At 41.6% G+C, this 25,711-nt stretch overlaps 1 protein-coding gene across 3 annotated transcripts in view; it reads left to right on the plus strand.

Moving 5' to 3' along the window:
• CCNT2 (cyclin T2) overlaps positions 1-25,711 on the plus strand; it is a 103,495-nt gene that overhangs the window by 25,908 nt on the left and 51,876 nt on the right. Inside the window, exons 7-10 of one of the 3 annotated variants that reach the window (XM_077447809.1) lie at positions 2,695-2,858; positions 6,485-6,555; positions 7,544-8,678; positions 8,777-11,218. In XM_077447809.1, the coding sequence (XP_077303935.1) occupies positions 2,695-2,858; positions 6,485-6,555; positions 7,544-8,678; positions 8,777-8,844 (1,438 nt within the window). In that variant the 3' untranslated portion in view covers positions 8,845-11,218. Of the gene's footprint in view, positions 1-2,694; positions 2,859-6,484; positions 6,556-7,543; positions 11,219-25,711 lie in introns of those variants that run through there. The other 2 variants (XM_077447810.1, XM_077447808.1) reach the window with 2 other exon arrangements.

Raw genomic sequence — 25,711 nt, forward strand, 5'->3', positions numbered from 1 at the left:
GCCCTCCGGTGCTTCTACCGACTCACCGTTTCCATCGGTGAGTCGGTCACAGGATCTGCCGGCCCCAGCAAGTAATCATAGAGATTTCCGGCGGACTAGATTGTCCCCGGAGTCTCTATGATCTTTCGGAGGCCGGGCGCGATGTTATGACGTCACGCCTGGCCTCGGTATTCAAATTAACGGCGCCGATCTGGCTAGGAAGCCATGATCAGTTTTTTTTTTTTTTTTTTTTTTTTTTTTTTTATTCTTCCCAGCCTAGAGGTGAGATATGGGGTCTTATTGACCCCATATTTCACTGTAAATAGGTCCGATCGTGCCATATTCCTATTACAAGGGATGTTTACATTCCTTGTAATAGGAATAAAAGTCATCAATTTTTTTTTTTAAGTGTAAAACTAAAAAAATAAAAATAAAATTAACAATAAAAAAAAAAAAATGTAAAGCGCCCCTGTTCCCGTGAGCTCGCACACAGAAGCGAATGCATACGTAAGTCCTGCCCACATATGAAAACGGTGTTCAAACCACACATGTGAGGTATCGCCGCGAACGTTAGAGCGAGAGCAATAATTCTAGCCCTAGACCTCCTCTGTAACCCAAAATATGTAACCAGTAAAAAAATTTAAAGCGTCGCCTATGGGGATTTTTAAATACCAAAGTTTGGCGCCATTCCACGAGCGCGTGCAATTTTGAAGCGTGACATGTTGGGTATCTATTTACTCGGCGTATTCTCCTTTTTCACATTATGCAAAAAAAATTGGGCTAACTTTACTGTTTTTTTTTTTTTTTTGTTTTTTTTTTTAAGCATTTTTTCTGAAAAAAACGCGTTCGAAAAATTGCTGCGCAAATACCGTGCGGGATAAAAAGTTGCAATGACCGCCATTGTATTCTCTAGGGTCTTTGCTAAAAAAAATATATATAATGTTTGGGGGTTCTATGTAATTTTCTAGCCAAAAAAGTAGGAATTTTACATGTAGGAGAGAAATGTCAGAATTGGCCTGGGTCCGAAGTGGTTAAGTTGAATTTGTATACAAGTTGGCACAGGTATTATATATATTTTTTTTAAGTATAACGCCAGCCAAAATAAAATATTTTTAGGTTTTTGGTAGCTAGCTTAGGGAAGGAGCCCCTGTAACATTTGTTTTGCTGTGTGTGCCCCTGTTTAGAAGATTTCTGTCCCTGTGACAGTTTGGATTTTGAAAATGTTGTGCTGTTGTGGAATCAAGGATTGGTGATGAAGCTTCAGCCAAGGACACTTTTTTCCCCCTCATAATTCTTACAGGAGTGAATTTCCCTTCATATGGGTAGATTTCCTCTCACTTCCTGTTGTCTCCCTCCGGTTTGTATGTATGAGTCGTATGTAACCCTGGGACTGCCTGTATCTGACTTGTTTTTAAAGGTACACGTACCATGGCTGTTTCCTGTATTCCGTTTGCTACTGAGTCATTGACCTGAAATAAGTATTCATGTCACAAGTTCCACTTCACTCTTTGCATGCTTGATGCAGGGTTTGTGATTCTCCAGTTAGTGATGCAAGGATGACGACATCCCCAGAGACTGCAATTGAAAAATAAGATCTCGTTATCTAATTTATGTTTATCCTGACAGATTTCTTTTAAAGGAGTATAGTTTGTCGGTTCACACATTTTGTTTGGTTTAAAGTAATTGACATTTTGTGTTTTATACGCTTTTTCATACTTAATCATGTACAATTAAAAAGCTTTCAAGATAGCACATACCTGTAAAGAAGCCTGAATATTTAAGTTTCCTGCTGCCTGCGCTGTACACAGCAGCCTGTTACCGGGAACTGTTCCTCTAAAATCTGTTGGGAAGCCAACACTTCGAGAGTGTTAGATCGCTTGGTCCCTTCTTTTCTCACTGGTTTCTGTGTGATGTCATGTCACTACTTTATCTTACCATATGAGGTCAGAGGGAGGAACCAGTGGGGACTGCACAGGTGCACTGCCAGAAGTGTGTTTTATTGGCAGACTTTACTTTGGGGGGGACCAGTTCTCTGCTACAGAGCAGTGTTGCCTGACACAGGCGGCAGGAAAGGCAAGTATTCATTAGTACATTGTGCAAAAGTTACCTGTAAAGAAACGTTGGTTTTTGTTTGCTTTCCTCCCATCTTCTGAATTGCCGAGGAATGCAGGGCAAATCTCACAAGATGCCTAGGCTGATTGCAGGAGTATCATCTTGTGAAATTTGGGCTGCCACATATTCTTCATATAAGGAGCGTGACATCACTCTTGCCTAGAACAGAAGATGAGGGCCTTCTACTGCAAAGTCCACTTTAACAACAATCGGCCACTTGGGGCACATTGTTTTCTTTGGTTCAGCTAACCCTTATGCTTGCATTGTCATAAATAACAGGAAAGCCCAACCATTGTAGTGTATAGCGCTGCAAAGTAGGAAGCAGAACCTGCTGTACTGTAATCAGCAAATCTGTCACCATGTGTGCATGTATGAGAGAATATGTCCTGTAGTGTAAAGCTGGCCATACACTGGTAGATTCTCGAAAGAACGGTGGTATGCGAAATCTCAAATACAGATTTCATTTGTTTTTCAACAATCCATTTTCGTATAAACTGAACTTCCCGCACTGTTGTCTTCTGACATTTCTATTTTGTATATTCAATACAAGTGACTAATGGTCATTCTCTACTCTTCTTTTCTTTTTTTTTTCTACATATTCAGCCTTCACCTCACTACATTCTGCCTTCAGTACAAGCCCACTGTAATCGCATGTGTGTGCATTCACCTGGCCTGTAAGTGGTCCAATTGGGAGATACCTGTATCGACCGATGGCAAGCATTGGTGGGAATACGTGGACCAAACGGTTACATTGGAATTGTTGGATGGTAAGAATGATGATTTGTATTTAGATTAGTCAAGGTTCTGCATAGTTTCTTTTTAAAATCCCTAAATATTTCAAATATTTTCTGTGACGTCTAGGTTTAACTTTTGGTGAAAGGTAAAGCAATTGTTAACTTTATCCAGTCCTCATAGTGTATCTATAGCCATTTTTTTCAGTTTTGTATAGAGTAGGGAAGACTTAAAACCACTGTCAACTTATTGTGTTCTGTCCCATTGAGGAGATTTTCAGTCACTTTCTCTCCCAGAGATTCAATATAGATTGAGAGGAAATCTCTCCAAAGTGAGCGACAGTTGACACTTTGTGGCAAAAATTATAGGTTTTCCATCATTTTCTGTTCCAGTGAAAATGTCACCGGGACAAAAGGAATTTTCTGACGCGATTTCATGGGCAGAATTTCCTGCCTAATAGAGGCCATTGCAGGGGTCACAGCCATATCTCTTCAGCTTCAAAATCTGTCTCTAATTTTGCCCTTGGGCCATTTACTTTACCCACAGTGGAGGTGGTAGTTGAGGATGACCCCTTTTCCTTCAGGAGGTCCAAGCTTAAGGATATCAGTTACCCTTACTGACGCTGTATACTCTGCTTTGCGTTGGAGCAGTCTGAGTCTGCTCACTCCATGTTATCCAGCAGTGGGGTCCCTTAAATTGCCTTAACAGGCAAAAATGTTCACAATCAACTTGCTGGGCTGGAGCCTGTCCTGTATGAGGCCTCACTCCTCAAACACTTTGCTCAGCAGTATCTAGTTTAATATGAATGTGTGCACTCCCTGTGGTAGATCCTGACGTTTCTTGTCATTACAAGAGCCTTTCAGCTCTCGTAGAGGATAAGCCTGTGTTCAATGACCCAATAGAAACGGTTTGATGGACTGCAGATTATTTTGCAGTTACAGTTTAATTCGAATGCCTCAGTTTACAGTCAGACCTTTTACCTATGGGTTTACACCTCTGTGTAAACAGCTTGGCGGACGCTATGTGAGATCTCCAGGATGAGTCTTCTGTCCATCCACATGACCAGGATCCTTTGGCTTTAATGCTGGTCAGTTGAGCTTCCGCAAAGGTGAATGCCTGTTTGGTTCGTCTTTGTACTACAAGTACTTCAAGGAGATTACTAGCTCTGGCTTTATTGGCAGCTTCGTGCTCAAGAGAATTCATGCAGTGGGCAATCTAGATGATCTCCTGCTACCAGTCTTCCCTGTCGGCCATTATTCAGTAGACAGTGTCGACTGCAGAGCTTTGGTTGAATCTTCAATATGGGGAAGTCTTCACTTTGCCCATCACACAGATTTGGAGTTCCTGGGCCTAAGGTTTAAACACAGCCCTTTTCCAAGATCTTCCTGCTTTGGGAAAAACGTCTGTCCCTTTGTTCTCATGCAAGGGAAAGCCAACAATTTGTGCCTGCATGCGTTTCTTGGGTCTTATGGTTAGGCCTTGTTCTGGACAGCCAAATTCACTCCAGACTATTGCAGCTCAACGATCTGGCAGCAAGGGGTGCACAGACTCTGTACTCGGACCATCCCATACATCTGATCCCCAAGGTCAGGTTCTCCTAGCGTAGTGGATTTCCACCCCAGTGCTGGAGTCAGGGAAACCCTTTCCTCCTTGGACTTGGAAAGTTCTCAAATGTGAAAGCAGCTGCGGAGAGAGGAACCCCTGCCCAGAAAGAAGGTTGCTGAACATGTTAACACTAAATATGAGCGTAATATTTTCAGCTGCTGAACTTAGCCTTTCTTGACTTCTTTTGTAAAGTGGGCCTGTTGGTGTGGTTTTCTGTGTTGCCCACCCCTCAGATGGACTGCTTTTGGATGTCCCAGTTGTAGGAATTAAGCCTATTGAGCCTGTATCTCATACTATACAACTAAGAAAATTGAATTTTTGACTTGCCAGTAATCATGTGTCACTCCCCTCTGTTAATAGACTCTCTATTGCTTGCTACAAAACTGAAGCTAGCTGAGAGTGGGAGATGTTATATATAGGGATGTCCCTGCAGCTTTCTCTTTTGTGTCCAATCATCTGAAGGTAGTTGCAGATAACCCAATCATAATGATTAAAGATCTGTGTCCTGCACAGATTTTACTGGTAAGTCAAAAATCCTGTGTTTTAATTCCGGTCCCCACTAAACAGTAATTTTTGGATAGCACGAGAAAGGGCTAGAACCCCTGTCAGGTCTGTTGGGATTCCATTAAATTCTCCCTTGCTTCCTGTCTGGTGTGAATTGTCTAACAGGAAAATAGACCATATATTAAAGGTGACAGGTAAGCCGAGCCATCGAACACCGCCGATGGCTCGGGTCTCATAGATCCCCAAGTGAAGAGGATCGGTCAATCAGCAGCTCTCCCCTCTGCTCCTCCACGCTCACTGATACGCTGAGCTGTGGAGGGGTGGGGAGCGCCCATCTCAGGCTCTCAACGGATTGCTGAGAGGCTGTGACAGGCATCAGTCCAGGCAACTGGTGGATCCAGACTTTAGATGATGTGGTGCCTGGACTGATTCTGGACTTCAGATCACTCTCTGCTGAAAATGGTCACAGGAGTGCAAAGGGGATTGCATTCCTGTGACCCATAGGAGAAGCCCAGCCAAACAACTCAGGCTGGAATTCTCCTTTAAAAAGCATTTTTACTTTTGTCTACTTTGCTGTTGAAGAGCTTCTTTCATTTCCTGTCTGATAAAAATATTGCCCCTGGCCAGGAAGTAAGGGGAAATGAGCCTCAGACAGTATTAAATCCCCACAGAGGTTCTAGTCATTCCCTACATTATATAAAATTGTAAAAGATATTAAAATTGGGCTAACAATTTACTTTGAAATGTTAAACTGACCATTTTTTTTTCTTGTGTATCTAAAATGTATAGCTGTTAGTTGGGTCTTTGCTTATCGTAGATCATTAAGCAGATATAAAAACTAATGTGAAATTCCAGTCCTTCAGCCTATAACTTATCCGCGCCCCCCTGTGCCACTGCTGTGTCTCAGCCAATCAGGAGTTGTTTCCTGGACAGCTTACACATAGCTGGGGAGAGATGGGGCTCAGGTAAGTATTAGGTGGTGCTGGGATGGCTGCTACACACAAGGTTTTTAATCTTAATGCATTAAAGCAGAGTACCACCCAAAAATGGAACTTCCACTTTAAGTGATGGTGACCCCCTGAGATGCCTCATTTGTCATGTCTTATTTTTTGGTGGGGGGGGGGGGGGGCAGATACCCTCTTTGTAGAGGCATCCAGCTCCCACTTCCTCCCAGATCTCTCTCCCCCCCCCGGCAATCTTCTGGGACACGTCACAGGTCCCAGAAGATTGCCCGGCTATTCACAGCGCAGTGTCTGCCCAGCTGTGGAGCCACAGCCGGGCGCCCAGAGTAAGAATGCCGGTGCCGTGGGGAGGTGGACCGTGGAAAAGGTGTGTGATTATTAAAAGTTGGCGGCTACGCTTTTTGTAACCGCTGACTTTTATTTTTATGTTTTTTGATGGAACGCCACTGAAAAATAAAAAACCTGCCTTTACAACTCCTTTAGGCTTACATATAACCTGGAATTCCACTTTGATGCTAAAATTATTTGACAAAAAAAGGAAAAAGCCTCTTATCAGCGCATGTAATCCTTATGTATATTTTTCTTTACAGAATTGACGCACGAATTCCTGCAAATTCTCGAGAAAACGCCTAGCCGACTGAAGAAGATTCGCAACTGGAGGGTAAAGAGTTTTGTTCTGAAACGCCATTTCAAATGTCCATTGAAATTAAATCAACTATTGCCCTGGTGTTCTAGGTTTGCCAGTTGGTTACTACTCCTCAATCATGGTAACTTACTGCAGTTTTAGGCAGCTTCATTTGTGCCCTCAAATATGAAATGGCTATTTTTCTAACGCCTGCAATGTTTTTTAATTACATTTTTAATTTATTAGTTATTCATTAATAATTACATTTATAGATGCAGATCTACTAAAGGTACCCAACTTGGTATCAGTCTTTTTCAATCTGGGCATCCGAAGCCAGTCAAGTGTGCTTCACAGGAATATGCTAAGAGGAAAGAGAGGGCTTTTCAGTGTGTCTTCAGTGTCCAATAAGCAGGCTAGGAGTGAAGGGGATACCACTGTACCTCTTCTACAGTCGACATTTTTAACAGCATTTTTGGCAGGGCTCTGTAAATTTCAGAAATTGATGGGCAAAAATACAAATACTCAGTTGATATTACAGATCCCAGTTAATTTTTATTTTTTTTACTCTTTGCTCAAAGGTCAGCTTTAGGCCTCTCTCACACTTGTGGGACTTGTCATGCTACTTGGGACTGCAAAGTCGCACCTCATGATTTCCAATGAAGCATTCATATCTATGCTATTCAAAGTCACAGCGACTTCAAAGTAGTCCCTGAACTGCTTTGGTCTGACTTTGATGCAACTTGGTACATAGACCTCAAGGCATTACTTCAAGTCATGGCAAAATCGCATTAAAATCGTGCGACTCAAGCCGCACAAGTGTGTAAGTGGAATGAACAAAGAAGAAATTGGGCAACTCTATTAAAAAAATAAAAATAAAAAATTTCAGTGATCCAGAAGCTTGATAACAAAAATGTATTAGTAAGTTGCAAGTTTTGTTGTATTTTTAATTTTAGTTATTCTTTTTTGTGTTATCACTCCAGTTTTTATATTTCTAAACATTTATTCAATTACAATTTTCTTTTAGGCCACCCAAGCTGCAAGGAAGCCCAAGGCAGACGGACAGCTTGACAACTCCCTCCTTAACTCTTCTTTAGTCCCAAACTCAATTTTGGTGGACCCTGTAGTTGGCATCACTTCAAGCGCCACTTTTCCCAAACCTTCAACATCTGCATTTCCGGCACCTGTAGCCCTGAACTCAGGAAGCTTGCCCCTTCAGGCAACCCATAACGCTGATGAACTGTCAATATTAGCCATGCCTGGTACATCCTTCACCATTTCATCCCATCATGAATGGCCTCAACACCAGGAACAGCCTAGAAACGATCAAGCATACAGCCAGAAGCAAGATGGTTCCCTTTCGGCGGCTCAGTACAATATAGCTCAACTCCACCCTGGTTTACATCATCGGTCCGAGAAAGGTTCTGAGCATACGGTGAAACAGGAACACGGTCACAAGACATCCAGCAGCAAACACCATGGACAGATTTATGCTCCATCTGTAACAATGTCCCATAAAATGTCTTTGGACAAGTACAGAGAGAAACGCAAGCTTGAAACTGTTGAGATTGATTGCGATCAGATCCCAGCTGGTCACCTCGATCAACCGCAACAGTCACATAAAAAACATGGACAAATTCCTGGCGGCAGCTCCGTCACCTCCCCTATCAAAATGAAAATTCCGTTCTCTACAACAGAGAAGACCGACAAACATTCTTCCGACAAAAAGGATAAAAGCGGTTCCCTTAAGTTGCGTATTCCCATCCCACCGACGGAGAGAGGCTCCAGCAAAGAGGACTTGAAAATGAAAATAAAAGTCTCTTCCGCAGACCGACACAGCTCATCCGATGAGGGCAGTGGCAAGAGCAAGCACTCAAGCCCTCATGTGAGCAAGGAACACAAAGACAAGCACAAAGAGCATTCTTCCAATCGGCACCATAGTAGCAGCCACAAGCATTCCCATTCACACTACAGCAGCGGGAGCAGCAACAACAGCAATAAACTTTGTATAGATGGGATGCCAACGACTGTTTTACGGAGTCCTGTTGGTGTGCCCAAGGATGGTGGTACCTCGAGCTCCAGCTCCTCAAGGAAGAGGCCGCATTCCAATGACGCCTCTTACAACCACCACACCAAAATGGGCAAAAGTTCCAAAAGTTCAGGTAGTTCTACTAGTTCTTCCTCTGTTAAGCAGTATATATCCTCGCACAACACTGTTCTTAACCATCCCTTACTCCCTCCTCCCCCTGTCACATACCAGGTGGGCTACGGGCATCTCAGCACCCTCGTGAAACTGGAAAAGAAGCCAGTGGAGAGCAACGGCCCTGATGCCAGTCACGAGTACGGTGCAAACAGCCAGCATATGGACTACAAAGATACATTCGACATGCTTGATTCGCTGTTAAGTGCCCAAGGAATGAACATGTGATTAGCGCTTTTTAAATTTTAAACGGCTTCTCCCTGCCCACTCCCCCACCACTTCCCCAACCCTCTTTGCCCCCCCCCCCCCTTTTTATCATGTATATATTATATATATTTTTTTTAATTTAAAACAGAAAAGTTAGTACGGAAAAAAACTTCCTTATCTAACCAATGGTAACGCCTGTTGCCGCAGTTTCAATAAATGTTTAAGTGCTGCTCTTATCCCTCAAAAAAGAAGAGGTTTAGTGAAATGTCTATCTCCACATATGATAGTGTTATTATACTGTAATTGCATGGAAGGTGCAAAAAAAAAAAAAAAAAAACTCAGTATTTCTTCAATTCTATGAACATAAGAGAGCGGATGGGTTTGCTTCTAAGTCGATAGATTGCTTCAAGCCTGGTTGACTCCGCCTTCGGCGTTGGCTACCCAGCAGTTCCTTGATGCTTAGATTTTCAGATGTGTATACAAAAATTTTTTTTTTTTTCTTTTTCTATATTTAAAATGTATGATATGCATGTCTCATAGATAAAGGGATAAAAACAGATTATACGGACAACTGTTTACAAGAAGGTGGAGAATAAAATGTACATACATTTTTGTATGTTTAGATATAACCATAAAATACTCAGGTTTGGAGCTGCTTGTAAGAATAACAATATACAGATTTAACTTTATTTTATCTCGTCATAGTCCATCGAAAAATACTAAACACAACAAATGTGGCTTTGCCTCGTCTCCTTAAAACAAAACAAAAAAAAAACAAAAAAATGTATTCTGTGCTACAATGGCCTGGAATCAGTAGGCTTTCGTGGCACTAGGACAGTAAACTGTAGGCCTTAATGGAATCAGCTGAAAACCACTAAAGAGAACATTTTGTTGTAGCCTGTGAAGCAGACTTTACCCGTAAGCATCACCAGAGCGGCAGTAGGGGGAGAGCGCACGTGCCTCTTTTTCTTTTCTTTCTTTTTTTTTTTTTTTTTAAACACGGTGTGACTGGCTCTTTCTCAGTCCCTCAGGGTTGCGAAGGAAGTAGGAAAAAAGAAAAAAAAACAAAGTTTACATAATCTTTTGCTGTGAAGTGCATTTAAGTGTTTATTGGCTTGATGCAGTAATATAGACAGAGTTGATGGTAAAGGTAATTGTAGATTCATGTAATTAAAAAAAAAAAAAAAAAAAAATTTAGTTGTAAAAAAAAAAAAGAAAAGAAAGAAAAACTTCCGTAGTGATCTGTTAGGTTTTTTTTCTTTTTTTTATTTATTTTTTAACCAAAAGTTATTTTAATAGTCCCTAGGATCACTGTTTTTATTAGCGTGTCAGAATGTACTTGTCATTTTGCCAATTCATAAACTTTCCCAAATAAATGCAGTCTTCACTCAAGAGTTGAAATTGCTACATCCTTTTTTTTTTCTCTTCATTTTAGCGGGGCAGTTGTCACTAACTTTTGCATTGTACTTGTGAGGTTTGATGTTGGGAGGGTTTCATGTTTTTTTGCTTTACTCAAACTGACCGTGAAAACCACTCCCCTCCATTCTGTCGCTGTCTGCATCTGGATGTTGCGTGTTCATAGTATGTGCGGTCTGTTTTAATGAAACTGTAAATTTTTTTTATATACTTTTTTTTTTTTGCCTCCTGAATCTTCTCAAGCCTATTCAGTGACCAGTCTTCTCATTTTACTGTATATGTACTCAGTGCTGACAGACCAGAAAATAAAGCGTATATTTTTATTCATTACTTTGTATTTGAAACTGTATGCACTATTGTAAGTCACTTTGGAAACAAAAAAAACTGGATTGTATGTTTAATGTTATAGAGATGGTGCTTGGCAAATGTGTGTGTGTGCAGTGGTGGGAGCTATTTAGTGGAACAAACCTTACAAGCCAATTGGCTCACTAGAAACTTGTGACAGGAAGTGAGGTCATAAGCTCCTGCATTGCGGCTCAGGCACAAGATGGCTGTTCTGATCATGTGTAGGGATTTAGTAGAGAAGGTTTAACAAAGCTCACTGTAGAACATGGGGTGTAAACTTGGAACATTTGTACTCTGGTCTAATTCTGTATACCTGAACGTTCATTTCATTGTGGTAGTCTGATGATTTTGAGTGAATGCGCACAGGAGTTGACATTTGAAATGGTTCTAGTCAGTATGCAATAAATTTTTTTTTCATTATAATAAACCGTCGGCATTCTTGCTATAAACCAATGACTACTCTAGCCTTACAGTGTATACATGTATTACTGATATTGTTAAGCCAGAATGATAATAAATGTAAATACAAGTTTGCGCGATGACCTTTTATCATTTTCTGTAAGTCTTCTGGATATGTAATTCTTTGTGTGCGCCGCTCTTTGACACCAATTTATTCCAAGGCTGGGGAAGTTCCAGATAGCCAGTGCACAAAAAAACAAACAAACCTTTTTATCCTTTTCTGAGCAGGTCCGTTCATCTTTAATTATTATTTTTTTTTTTCCATATGCATTAGAGCTTTAAGCGTGTATTAAGATTCTGTCTACCATTAAATCAGGGGTGCTCAACATTTTGAACGGCAAGGTACTTAAGTGATTTGATAACCGGTCGTGGGTCACCATAAACCATGGAGTTTTACTGCCCCTGCCCCCTGCTGTGGTTTACCCGCACCACAGGTGCAGTGCACCTCTGGCTTTCCTGTGGGGTTAGCTGCACTTTGCCATAGACTATGGTATTAGACACACAGACTATTATATTTTGCATGAGTGGTGCACTTTCTGAAAAGCGCACCAAATCCACAGGATATAACAGAGGTCTATGTCTCAGTGCAGGTAACCCACAAGTGCACTGCTCTGCACCTGCGGATCAGTTTGAAAGCAGGCTAATAACCATTGCAGAACTGATATATTATGACCATTGCTAAACTGTGATTGACACATACACTGACCTTAATTTAATTCTCCACTTTCTGATCTACTGGAATCGCCTCTCTGCAAATTTGCAGTAATCGCCGGCTGTAGTCTTGCTGCCCCAGGCATAGAGTGCATTTGGTATCCCTCCACCTGGATGAGCCGGTGCTATAGGGGAAGCATCTGCGACCTCTACACCTGCTTGCTTCCTCTACAGCTAGGTTCATCCACAACACTGATGCTCTGGGACAGCAGGTCGGCATCAGCCATACCAGAGCAGTATATTGCGGGCCACTGGTTGGGCATCATGCGTTAAATAAATACTTGTGTTTGAAGCAAGCTTTTTCTACTATGGACTTCCCCTCTCTGTCCTGATGGCAGGAAGTCTTGACCATTGGATCCGCGGCCCCAACTCCTCACCAACGAGCACTCAGTTACAAGAACATGGCTTGCCTAAACACTCTCGCAGCAGTAGCGGAGGTCAGAGCTCTGCGAGTGGACTGTGCATGCATCGTTGGCCCATCTGTGCTCATTCGTGAGGTGTTGGAAGCAGCACATCCAACTGTTGGACATCCTGCCATTTAGGCAGGAAGGGGAGGGGAAGCCCATGGTAGAATTGGGTTCAAAATTATTTGATAGCAGATAAGAGCATTTTAATATACACCTGAAAATCATGCATTTGGAAAAAAAAAATTTAATTACATTTTTGGAATTCATTTAATGGAATGAAAAAAAAATTAAACGTGAACCAACCTACTCTTCTTTTTCCTGGCTCAGATTTACTGACTATTGACTCGACTGGCTACTATACTGTTTCTTCACTCCTGACTAGCTTGTCACTATCTTAGGTTCGTGCCATTTTCTTAGGGTCTTTAATTCTGGTTTTCCTTTCAAAGTGTACCTAAACCCCAAAACAATGTAATATTTTACAGCTTACAATTTTTAGATGTGGTGACTGCATTGGTTTTCTTTTGTCAGGCTCAGAAAAGTTTTAAGTACTGGGAGAAGACAGTTGCCCGGCAGGAAGGATTCCCGCATCAACACTGTGTTGATGGGGGAATGGAGGGAATTTCTTTGGTTGCAGGAAAGAAATGTGTTCAGTGTATGGCTAGCCTAAGGGATATGAAGTGCTATTTGCAGCATTACCAGGTGCAAATTAGAAAGAAAAAAAAAAACTCTGAAAAATAACACCTTCATGTAAGGACTAGTAAGAGGTACATTTTGTTTTTTGATTTAAATACGCTTGAAATCTAAATGCTCATACGTAAAAAGACCATTTCTATTCCTTCTGCTGTCTCTTCTAACACCTGCACTTAGATACTGTTGACGGTATATATTGCATTTTATTTATTGTAGCAATCCCTAGATAGCTTTTCGGAAACGCTGTAAAATTTTCCCTTTTTTTCCCCATAAGCTTGCCCAGGTATGACATGCCGTCTTAATTAGCTGGAAGTTTTTTCTATTGGCTGGCGGCTGATTCACTGCCTGATCACATCACTTTGTTAATTGTAAAAGTAATTCCAACCAATCGAGAAAACTTGGCAAATGTTCTACACATGCACAATCTAAATTCCTGCAAAGTTGACTTTGGAAGGTAAAGTAGACTTTTACAGTTTCACTGCTTACTATCTGGGTCAGGGTTTCTCAACTAGGATTCCTCCAGAGGTTGCTTGGGGTTCCTTGAGCAATTTCTGCCTCTCAGATAAGCTCTCACTGATACCAGTAATCTTTTTAGCTCTGTAAGGGGAAGGGGGGGTTGGATTCCTCCCGGTTGACCACAAGTGTAAGGAACAGCCTTCCCACTGACCTTATCTAGACCCACTCACACTTATCTATTGTGAGTTGACACCAGAAAGTTATTTGTAGGGTTTCTCTGTGTTGAGATTGAGAGGCTGCTGTAGGGAGTGCTAGAGAGCTGTAAAGGAAGCCGCGGAGAGCTCACAGTGGCTTTTTTGCACGGTATGGAAATGGCAGAGGTAGCAGAAAAACAGCTGGGTCACTTTAAAGGCTGATCCAAGTAAAGCTGAGATTTAAAGCAGAGTTGAACCCAGATTTAGTTTTCCAGAACAATACATTCAGTGAATGCTGTTAGTTTCTTGTGCTCTCAGCCAAACTGTCAAGCCATTAAATAGTTGGTGTCATAACTGATCACATGTGCAGCAGCATCGTGGTAACTGCAGATCAAACAGTTTAATATGGAAACTTTCTTGACTGTAACTGATAGGGTCGTTTAGATCCACTGTAATAGTATGATTGTTGGCAAATTGAACAATGCTGGCTTTTGGTGTCTGAGAGATCCTTACCAGAATTCCCAGTTCTTTCCTATCGTAGTGACCATTACAGAGCTTTAATGATGGTGTCATGCTTGCCTAATAGATTCTAAGTACTGTGAAGTGAACAAAATGTGCAAGTGGCAAGTGAATTACAATTTGTTTTTGTCATGGCCTTGTATTAGGCAAACGTGCAAGTTTCAGATGGAAATTCCTTTTATCAGCCTTTGAGATATGAAAATGCAGTGTGGGATTTGACCTACTAATGCAACCCCTAAAATTTATGAACAAGGAAAGCTTTAATTTCCATAGACTAAAAGTACACCAAGCTTGTGGGTCACCTAAAGATAGTCGGGTCCAATAATATTTGGACAGTGACAGAACGTTAAACTTTTTGCTCTCTTCACTGCCACAATCAGGCTTTCAGGATGACACTGTGTAAACTTGCAGCTTGAAGGCAAGGTGTCCAACTAAATATTTTGTCAGGCCCCTTTCACATGAGCGGTCCACTGTCCGTTTTCCAGGCGTGCCCAATCGGACCCTCCATTCTCCTCTGTGGAGTGGCGGGTGTAAATGGACTGGTGTCCGTTTACATCCACCTACTTCCAATCCGATCCAGCAAAAACAATCCTTTTGGCTGGATTAGATCGAATCGGATTAACAGGAGAATCGGATGAGTCTGCTCTGCATAGGCCAAGTGAACACTGACATGTCATCTGCCCACTCTGCTCAGCAGGGGATCAGAGGACAGATTCCCTGCCTTTAAAAACAGATCCATCCTGTGTGAATGGGGCGTTAGCCATTTAGGATTTACAGCACTTTTCTATCCCCACACGAGCACCCGCTTCCATTTTCAAGCGCTGAAAAGTAGCTGGGTAAAGTAACCATAAGGCCCCTTTCACACATGCGGACGATATGTCCGTATTTCATCCATCCATTTGCGGATGAAATACGGGCATACATTCATCCCTATGGGATAGCGGGTGTCTGCGGATGAACATCCGCAGACACCCGATATCGTCCGATTCTGCAGACGGAGGAAAATCCTATTTTTCTATCCGTCTGCAGAGCGGATCTGATGAACACGGACCAACGGGCCGTGCTCATCCGATCCCCATAGAGGAGAGCAGAGAGCTAAAAGGGCGGTCCCTGCACAGTGTGCGGAGACCACCCTGTCCGCCGCCGGCTCAGCGGGGACAACGGAGCGATCCCCGCTGAGTGAGCGGATCATCACGGGGCGGATTATTACTGATCCGCCCCGTGTGAAAGGGGCCTAAGTAGTATTTCCAGTGCTGTGTTGAAAATCCTTCACTTTCAATGACTGCTTTAAAGTGTAAGTTCTCCTTTGCATATTGCTGCGATAACCCCCACCCCTGCTGTCAGACACCGAAAAGCTGCTTCACTGGTCCGCGGATTTGAAACCCCCCCCGCAGCTTAATCGAGTCCATATTGCCAAGCCAATACAGATTACAGGGATTATAATTGGTCATCAGTGTCACATGGACCAATCGGAAGCAATCTAACCCATACTTTCAGCACTGCAAGGATAGGAGAAAAATCCCGAACCAGTGAATCAGCTTTTTCGAAGTCTGACAGCGGGGATCACGGCAATATGGTACTGCGGGACCGGGTGGGATGAGGAAAGGGGTCCAATGTAAGGGTCACCTTACAGATTCTCTATAAAGGCGGATTTACACTTTATGAAATCCATGGACATCACCAATTGGTGGGTTTCCTGCCTAGTGAGGCTTTGTCACCACATTCATCACAGCATTTCTTCAATTGCTTCTTATTTTTTAGTCTGTCTACAGTTTTGTCTTCAGCAAGTGTTCGGCTTGTTTGGTGATTGACTGCAATTTTACGAATATTGCACTTCTATTCCTTTAAAGCAGTGGTTCTCAACCCTGTCCTCAAGTATCCCTAACAGGCCGTGTTTGCAGGTTTTCCTTTATTTTGCAGAGGTGCTTTAAATCAGAGTCAATGGCTTGGTATTTTGGACAGCTATTTTATCTAAGAGTAATTCACAAAACATGGCCTGTTGGGTACTTGAGGAGAGGGTTGAGAACCACTGATTTAAAGGCACCTGGGTTGCTTTTACAGACGTCATCCTACCAGCTGTGTAGCATTTGGGTTAACCTGGGCAGATAGTATGGCCATATACATTTCCTTCATCCTGCAATTTGTCTTATTCTTACACGTTATTGACCAAACTCTATTGGCAGCCATACATGCCCAGGCCATAACGCCATGTTTCACGGCTTGTGGTATGCTTGGGATCATGAGCTGTTCTTTTCCTTCTCCCTTCAATTCCTACCATCATTCTGTACATGTTGATCATGATTTTAGGCACCCCAATTATATTTTAGAACTTGACATGATTTTTTAGGTTTACTTTTCCGGCTAAAGTCTTTTTGTGGCCTTCTAGTTGTTGGTACTATATGGTAAACCATTTCTTTGATTCAAAGTCTTCTCTTGATTGTCAATTTTGACAATAAAACTCCTACCTCCCGGAGTGTGTTCTTAACTTGGTTAGCTGTTAAGGGGTTTTTCTTCACCATGAAAATAATTCTGCAATCATTCAGCACAGATGTCTTCTTCTGTGGGTTGTTCAAGCCTTTTGGTGTTGCTGAACTCTCCAGTACATTCTAAATTGTGGCTTTGGCCACTCCTAATGTTCCTGCGGTCTCCGTTTTGTGTTTTCTCATCCTAAAGATGGCCAGCTTTCCTTGCACTGACAACTCTTGGTTCTCATTGAGTCCTGTTTCACATTGGGCTTCAGCTTGTGTAAGAGCAGTGTAAGCAGCAAGCTTGTACAAAGCATTTGCAGAGCTTACAGCAAGCTTTGTTGAAGGTTTTAAAGTACCCTTCAGCTCCAGTTTGTAAATGTTGTACACAGAGCCTAATGGGAATATGTGGCTGCTGCTAGCAGGCTTCACTTCTTAAGACCCCATTCACACTTTCCGCATTTTAACCTCAACGCTCATAAACGCTCAAGCCAAATCCTTTTCATTTTAATGTCTCCTGTTCACATTTGAGTGTTTTGTCGCCTGTAGCAAAACACCTGTCACTGAAAGAAGTTCATGAGCTATGTTTTGGGCAGATTTGAGCGTTTTTGTCCCTATAGACTTCAATGGAAAATACCTTAACAGCGAGAATTTTTTTTTTTTTTTTCCAAGACTTTTCAGCTCACAGCAGCTCCCCATCCCTTTTCTACCTTCGCTCCACACCTTAAACTGGTTTCTGTTGGCCACACCAAAATGCCTATTATATTTGCCAATCTTCTAAAAAAACAACAAAAACCCCCACCTCTTTTCACTATGAGGCGCTTAAAAACTCCAGATAAAATGAGTGCTTTTCAAGCGCTAGCGCTATTTTTTTTTTTAAGGTCACGTGACTCAAAAGAACCATTTTGCAGTGCTTTTCGTGAGCTTTTCAGGCGCTTTTGAAGCGCTTCCCATTCGTTTGAATGCAGAGGGGTGTTTTTGATGCGCTTTAAGTGCTCCCGACATACTCCATAGATGCTACTTGCAGGACTTTTTTCACCACCCCAGTGTGAAAACATCCATTTATATTAATAGTAAGTCGTTTTCAGGCGCTCTTCACATGGTTTTTATTTTGCGCGAAAGTGCCTGAATGTGAAAGGGCTCTCCAACACCTGCAAAAACTGCTTGGGGGAAAAGGGCCTTTGGTTACATTTACACTTGAACTGAGCAATTTCATGTTTTTTCAGGCGTCTTTCATTTAGGTGTTTTTTCCTGTGGCCAATAGAAAGCTGTGTAAGGTGTGGAGTGATGCTAGAAAAGGGTAGGGGAGCTGCTGTTTGAACTGAAAATGCCTGGAAAAAAAACGCTCATATCTTGCTGTTCAGGCATTTTCCATTGCAGTCTTTGGGGACAAAAAATGCTCACATCTGCCTGAAAAGATGTTCATTTAATTTTTGGAGTGACAGGCAAAACAGGCGACAAAATGCTCAAATGTGAACAGGGGCCATTGAATGGGCTTTTGCTTGTTGAGCTTCCAACTAAAAAAAAACTTAAGTGAACAGAGTCTAAGAGTTTGTAGCAAGAGCTTTCCAATGTAAATTTCAAACTTGGAATCAAAAACATTTTACCTACATAATTGTTAATGAAATATCATGGAACTGTCCATAGCTGGCCCTGGTACAGCTTGTCGGTCAACTATTCAGTTACTTTTGACCTCTTTTAATAGGGAGGGGGTTTTGTATACATACTGTACAGCATACTTTCTTGCTCTTTTTTTTTTTTTTAGCATTCATTTTAGCTACTGGAATGTAAATACCCTTTAAGTTAAACCTGGCAGACTGCACTTTAACCCCACGCTTTTAATTTCCACCCTACACCATATGAGCCACACCATATAAGAAATGATAATCATAACTTTTTCTAAACTGCAAATCCTTTAAGTGGCCTTGCTTAAGTAGCCTTACAAAATAAGAAGAAAAAAAATACCTCCTGCATGTGCCTCCATCCTTTTGAGACAAAATATTTTATAAGTACCAAGGGGCCATGTGCATTACTTGTGCCTGGAATCCTGGCATGCTTTATGTGTTTCTTCCAGATATGTGCGATACTTTACCTCTTTGCAGGAGTTTTACTGTAGTAAAGACCTTGCTCCCCTTCTTGGTGCAAGGTGATTGGTCTTGTATCTATCCCTTCCTGCAGTGTCTGCCAGCATTCTATAGACCTCGGCACAGAATGTGTGGCATAGATGTCACTGCCACTTTTACAGGCTGTTTAACTGGGTATGAAAAGGTAATTGGTGCACACAAAGTGGAGTTATATTCTGTGTGGTTATTGAGCCCCAGCTAATCACATGATACAGATGCACTGTGATTGGCCCTGCCTGTACCATGTGATTGTTGTGGCCAATCACAGCGAGCAAATAGTATTGTACACAATGAATGGATCTCATCCATTGTTTACAGTTGTCATGTGATTGGTCACAGCGATCACATGGTACCAGCAGCAGCCCGGTACAGTCATCTGTCATTGGGTGTGTCAGGTGGACACAGCGGGTGGTATATTTTGCGATACAGCATGGTCTAGGGAGGATGTCATATGACGTCCACCCAGAACAACGAATGTCCTGCCCTGTCATTATTTGGGAAGCAGTTAAATTAGGGGTCCAGGAGTCCACCTGCCTCCCAAAAGATGATTAAAAAAAGGAAGGTTTTTTTAATCATCTTTTGGGAGGCAGGTGATCTGTTGATCTGAGTGCATAGTCTTCCTCCTGTCTCCCAACAGGGACCTCTAGTGGCTGCTGGAAGCTTCTTTTCTGGCAATGGAGGATGGGAACACATCCTCATAGGAAGCAAGTCTTGCTAGTTTTAACATATACTGGTCCAATCCAAAAAAGTAATGGTAAGGATTAGCCTTTTAGAAATTTACAAAAAATGTCCACTAAGTAGCAAACATTGCTTGATGTGTTCATTCATAACACAGCTGTTAGTTTTCTACTTTCTTTTGTGCTGATCCACATCAATCCACTTTATGTGCAATCAGATACTTAAAGCTATTGCCGTAATGGTCTGCTTTAGTCTGCATTGTTCACCAACTATGGGTGAAAGCTCACGCCTTATTGAGCATCACTCCATCCAACCAGAAAATTGAGGACACAACGAAAAAGTGGCGATTATGTCGCCTCCCCTCCACTTCATCCAATCAGAGAATGCCTTTTATTTACTTAAAAATAAAATCCAAGGCATTCTGTGAATGATGGCAATGCCTAGCAAACAGATGAGATATGCATACTTGTGTTGGTTCAAGCTGGACCAATGTAAGTATGCAATGAAGATCCTACCTGGAGTTCAAATGTGTCAGTAGAAGGAACCCGGGCAGGCTGTGTCGGCACTCAACCAAAAGTTTACAGTGGTATTGATGTTTGGTGTACAGCTTCCATATTCCCTTCACTTTTTTTTTTCTTTTACAAAAAAACATTTATGGCTAAAGATTACATCAAATGAAGGTACAACTCTGTTTGCTCATGTCACTGATCGTGGTTGTAGCTGTCTGGGGGGAGGGGGGCGCGCTATTGTAACAAGATCGTATTTACAACCTTTTCCTTCTGGGGAATTCCATTGAAGAATTTCCAAATCGGCAGGAAATTTAATTATTTTTTAAAGTAATTTTTTTTTTTTTTTAACATTTCACTGGCCTGTGCCTGTTACGTGAACATGTGATATCGTAAAGGGGGAGCTTCTGTAGGGCAAGTCCTGTAGCCTTTTATAGAAAAACGTTTGTTTACACCAGATGCTGTCAAACACATTTCTAAATGCATATGCAAAAAAAATTAAATTTCGATGAGCGTATTTCACACCATGGTGCTGCCTAAGTACAGCATGCTGCATTTTTTTGTTTTTGCATGTAAACATGCTAGAGCACACACAAATGCAACTCAGAAAATAGTGTCCTGACATTGCAGTACAAGCTCGCTGCCAATTTCGCGCAAATGCATGTAAACTCGCATGTGGAACTGCACATAGAATTCAGGGATTGTTATGTGAATGAGCCCCAAGTGACACGAAGAACAGCCACATGTATGTGCAGAGCAGAATATCTGGTGCAGCTTTTTGTCAGTTTGTTATAAATCGGTTCAGTTCTGGGGGAACAAAATGATTTCCCTATATACGTCTGGTAGGACACTGCCACTCTGATGACTAAAATAAAGAATTATGTATTGTACCTTTCACATCTTGTTTACATTTATTGAGTACCCTTTGGTATGGTGTATTTGTAAACTACTGCACCGTATTTGCCAAATTTTTGTGAATTTATGTTGTAAACCCTTTTTTAAACAGCTCCTGAGAATTACTGGTGAGTAATGTTACTTTTTATTCTATTTAAATGTAGTTTTTAATATTTCTCATGGCCTGTATAATTTCGTACCTCGTAGTTTGTACATAGATGTGACATAGATGGAAGCACTGTGTAAATCATGTGCGGTTGATTTTCATGCTATATTGATTAAGGTTGGTAATATGTTAAAGCTTTACTCCAAGCACACATTTTAGGTATTTACTTATATTAACGCGATGTAAGATTTCATCTTTTTTTTTTTATAAATACCTAAAGTGGTCTAGGTCTCACTCTTGCCTAATTTTTAGCGCTCATACTTGGAAAGGAAGGAGCTACATTCTGGGTCAGTCGGCAAAAAAAAAGTTGCTTTGCAAGGTGTGATCAGTCTAAAGCTGGCTGTAGATGGTTTAAATCTTGGCCGGTCTCTGCTGAACGGGCTGATATTCAAACCATCTATGGGCAGGCAGATTGTGCCCAAGTCTTAGGTACAACCAGCAGGTTGGATTTCTTATTTAATTAGCCGCTAGCAATAACTTTTTTCCTGGCAGGGACGCCTCCTCACGTTGATGGGGGAATCAATTGATTCTTTCCTGCAACCCGTTTTTGCAGGAAAGAAAATTGCACCAGCTTTACACAGGAGAGTGGAGCACATGTATGACCATGATCATTCGTTGTGCAATCACAGGCCTGGGGTGGGTCCTAGACCATGCAACCTACCAAAGGTGTTTGTGATACAAGAGTGGGAATATAAATCTTTTGGCAAGTGAATCCATGCACTTGTATTTTTGCTATCTGAGTAGAATTCACGTTTACGTAATTATTCCAGATGGGTTTTATCTGATTATGTGAAATTGCTATTTTAATATACAGACATCTCTTTATATTCCCATACTCTGCAGATAAGTTTGCAGCTCTGTGCGCGCACCTTCTTTTTGCTTGCCGTAATGCTATTCTTCTAACATCATTTTAAGCTTTAGCATCTTACTTAAAAATGTCGGACATCTTCGAGAGGAGAGAGTGGCGAGGCTCCATTCCTCTTTAGGCAGCAGACTGGGAGTGGAGAGGTGACCAGTCCATATTACTAAGCTGACAAAAGTGAGGTCCCCCTACTTGCTATGTGGTGTGGCAGATGTGTGTAAATTACAAGAGTGGCAGTATTTTTGGTCTACTTATCACTGTCACTTTTGGACTGTAGTAATATATATAAGGTTTGCAGTCCATTCATGCAGCAAAATTATAATGCCTTGGGGGTGAAGTCCATTGTCTGACTGATGTGGACTTTCTTGAGCCTTGTACACACTACTAGTTTTCATTCTTTTTTGTTCAACCCAGCGGGTTAAACAAAAAACCTGACAGCTCAGGTCTGAGTCAATGTACTAACAATCCAATGTTAGTACAGTGATCTATCTCCCCTGTTGTGCTGTTGTGTTCTGACGGGGACAGCCCAACCCCCCCCCCAACACTCAAGCCTTCCCCCAGAACACTCCACTCAGTGCTCTCAGCTATTGTCTGAGAGCGCCGATAGTATGAGTTTTTTTTTTAGATCATGACCCTTCAACAGACACTGGCGGAACCAGCTGTCATACACACAGGTTAAATGTAGGCCGGTTTCTATTGAACCGGCCGATGCTGCCCGGCATTCGGCCCGTGTGTATGGGGGCTTTAATCTTACCTGCACTGGAGAAGAATGGTTGCTAATTTCAGCATAAATGTATCAGATTCCCAAATCAGTCTTGCTGGCTGGGTAGAAATGTAAAAATTTACTAATTTTACATTTTTCTAGTGTTGTGAATTTGTTTTATGTATTAGATAGTAGGAAGGGACTGCAGTGGTTATTTTTTGTGAAGAATAATGCCCTTAGTACCAATATGAATAGCTGCATTTAACCCAGACAATATATCTAGGAATGAGGTGGATCCAACAGTTCATTACACAGGCCTTGTTAGGCCGATAAGTTATGGATGTGGCTATAGTGGTCATTCTGCTGACACTAATGCTTATTTCCCTATCAGAAATTTCTTGTCAGGTTGATCGCACCTCCTGCTTATTGCATTAACATGCTCTATGCCAAGCTGGTCATGCATGTTTATATAAGAGAAGGCCATTGGTAGAGCAATGAACAATAGAGCCAATTGCTCTCTGGCCATCCTCAATGTTACAAGATTTATCGATGTGAAAAAAAATGGTCCAAATCAGCACCATTAGAAAGTTCTACCTCCACCTAAAGATCAACGAGAGACAAGCTGTTGCATATAACTCACAAATGTATTATAGGATAATAAAAAAAGAAAAAAAACTCTGGGAATTGACTCTAGCTGTTAGCCTTAGCAAGCAGTTGTACTGTTCATTTTTTTCTGGGTGATGTGTGAATATGTGATTAAGTGAATGTTTGTTTTTTTCCCTACATTGATAAGAAACCTAAACCTGAGTAATGCACTGTATGTGATAAAACAATTAGATTCAGCAGTTCACTTTTTGTGGATGACAGATTCAAGTCCCAGCAGTATAAAAGAAAAATCCCCATAGTTACTACTTACTGTGATTTATAATTGACAGATCTTGGATTAACAGACTGTAATACACGTCTATGTATTTGGGAGATTTGGAGTTGTCCAAAACCGAGTATTCTTTCTTTATATACTGTAATTCAATCATGTTTTTGCAATAAAATGTGTATATTTTTCAAAACAATTTGTGATATATCTCTTTCGTAAAGCATGGATTTAATCTTCAGTACTATACAAGCTTAAAGTGACACTATTGTCATTCAGGAAGTAAAAAAAAAAAAGAATAAAATAATCCACAATCCCTCTGTGAAGAGACCTCCTCCTTGCCTGTCTCGCAGTCTGCACTGACCATCCTTGTGCTTTTCAAGAGCAGCTGAGCATCCTTTTCTTTTTTTAAATTGCATGCTTCAAGAGTTTGATACCTTGTCCCCTGCCAGGGGCTTTGGTCCCTGCTGGCCTTTACATGACTAAGGGGGACACAATAAAGTAGGGGCCAGTGGAAGGAACCATGATGCTTGATGGGGAACTTTGCATTCAGAACTCCCGGTGAGGGGATAGAGAATTCTGTGGCCACTGCAGGACAGGTAAGTATGGTGTCTCTTCTTTACAGGGAGGTCTTGGGGTTTTTTTTTTGTTTTTTTCTTCCTGATTTAACAAGTGGTCACTTTAAAATGTATCAGTCAAATTTTTCTTCTTTTTTTTTTTTGATACCGTGGAAGGAAAACCTTGTCAGGTTTTAATTGATGTTTCCCCCTTTATGGAAATTTGCCCTCCCTATGTGAGCTGGTGACCATTGTCACCAAAACAAAGTGATTAGATATTCATAATTTTACAGCTGTGACTGTGCCAGACGGCAAGATGAAATTTTCCAACGAGTCACCCGTCTATGAGGCGATGTTACCCTACCTTGGAATGATTTCTTCTCTTGAGTCTTTTGAAGGGAAATCTTAAACAAGACCCAGACAGAAGCAAAAAAAAAAAAAAACTACCGGGGGTTTTTAACCGTTCCCTACTCCCAACAAAAGTTACTTTATATGTACTCTAAATCTAACGTTTGACTCTACTACTGACAACATTTTCAGGTAAAACGAATCTATAAGTTTTTAGCTGGAACTATCTGGTGCCTTTTAAATTGCTGTCACTAATTTTATTTAGCCCCTACTGAACCCCCTCCAAATGAATGCTTCAACTATTCCCAGAATAATGCGGGGTGCACACTGTTTTTTTGAATGAAAAAAAAAAAAAACTTCCAGAACACCATAGGTTCTGTCAGAGAGGAAGCTGTACACACGGGCCAAAAGCTTGCTGGCCCTTACTGATCTGACCATTTGTGACCCATTTTTGGGCTGTCTAGCCTTACATTTGTGCACACCCATACTAATTCTACAATACAGTGCAGGTACCTCTCAGCTGGTTGCAGACATCCACATTACATTGTGGGATGTTTTGCCTTGTGGAAACCAAGAAACTGCTAGTGGTTCTGATGCGCAGTGGAGGGACTTTAAAGTTAGTGGCAGCTTTATGCAGTTACCAGGTGATTCTAGAAGTTTCAAAGATTTACATGTTTTACCTAAATACAGGTATAGGCACAACAGTTTTTTGCTTTGATACTACTAGAATATCTGCAAACATTAGGAAATATCATGTTATTTATGTACATAACCATATACAAATGTAGCTTCCCCTCTATGAAGAAGCCGTGACTGCTCTCACAGGATAAGGGTCCTGTCACACGGGCTTGTCCGCTTGCTCACCGAGTGATTGATCCGCTGAGCAGAATGGCAAGTCAGTTTCCGCTCACTGTGCTGAGACGGACCTGTCATAGCCCAGCTCTGCTCTATGGGGAGATCGGATGAAAACGGACCGCTTGTCTGTTTTCATCCGATCCGTCAGATGGATAAAAAAAATAGGGTCACCATTCATCTGGATTTCACGGATCGGATAGCAGCGGGTGTCAGTGGACATGTCTCCGCTGATATCTCCCACTCCATAGGAGTAAATGGAGGCTCCGATCAGGTCTGCCTGAAAAACTGACCTGGCGGACCTGATCGGAAAGCCTGTGTGAAAGGACCCTAACTTATTAAAGATAATTTTGTATTGGCTGCAATTTTGCCTTCAACTTCTATGGCCCAGGCTAGACTGCCGAGTTGGAATGAGCTTGTACAATAATATGTACATGTATGCTGACTTGTAGAAGTACTTCTAAAGCCCCGTACACACGAGCGGACTTTTCAACATCCAAAGTCCGACGGACTGATTCCGTCAGACTATTCGATCGTGTGTGGGCTGCAACGGACTTTTGACTCGC

The sequence above is a fragment of the Lithobates pipiens genome, unplaced genomic scaffold (assembly GCF_037356315.1).
Source record: "Lithobates pipiens isolate NorthernLeopardFrog02 unplaced genomic scaffold, aLitPip1_a1.2 Scaffold_22, whole genome shotgun sequence".
NCBI lineage: Eukaryota > Metazoa > Chordata > Amphibia > Anura > Ranidae > Lithobates > Lithobates pipiens.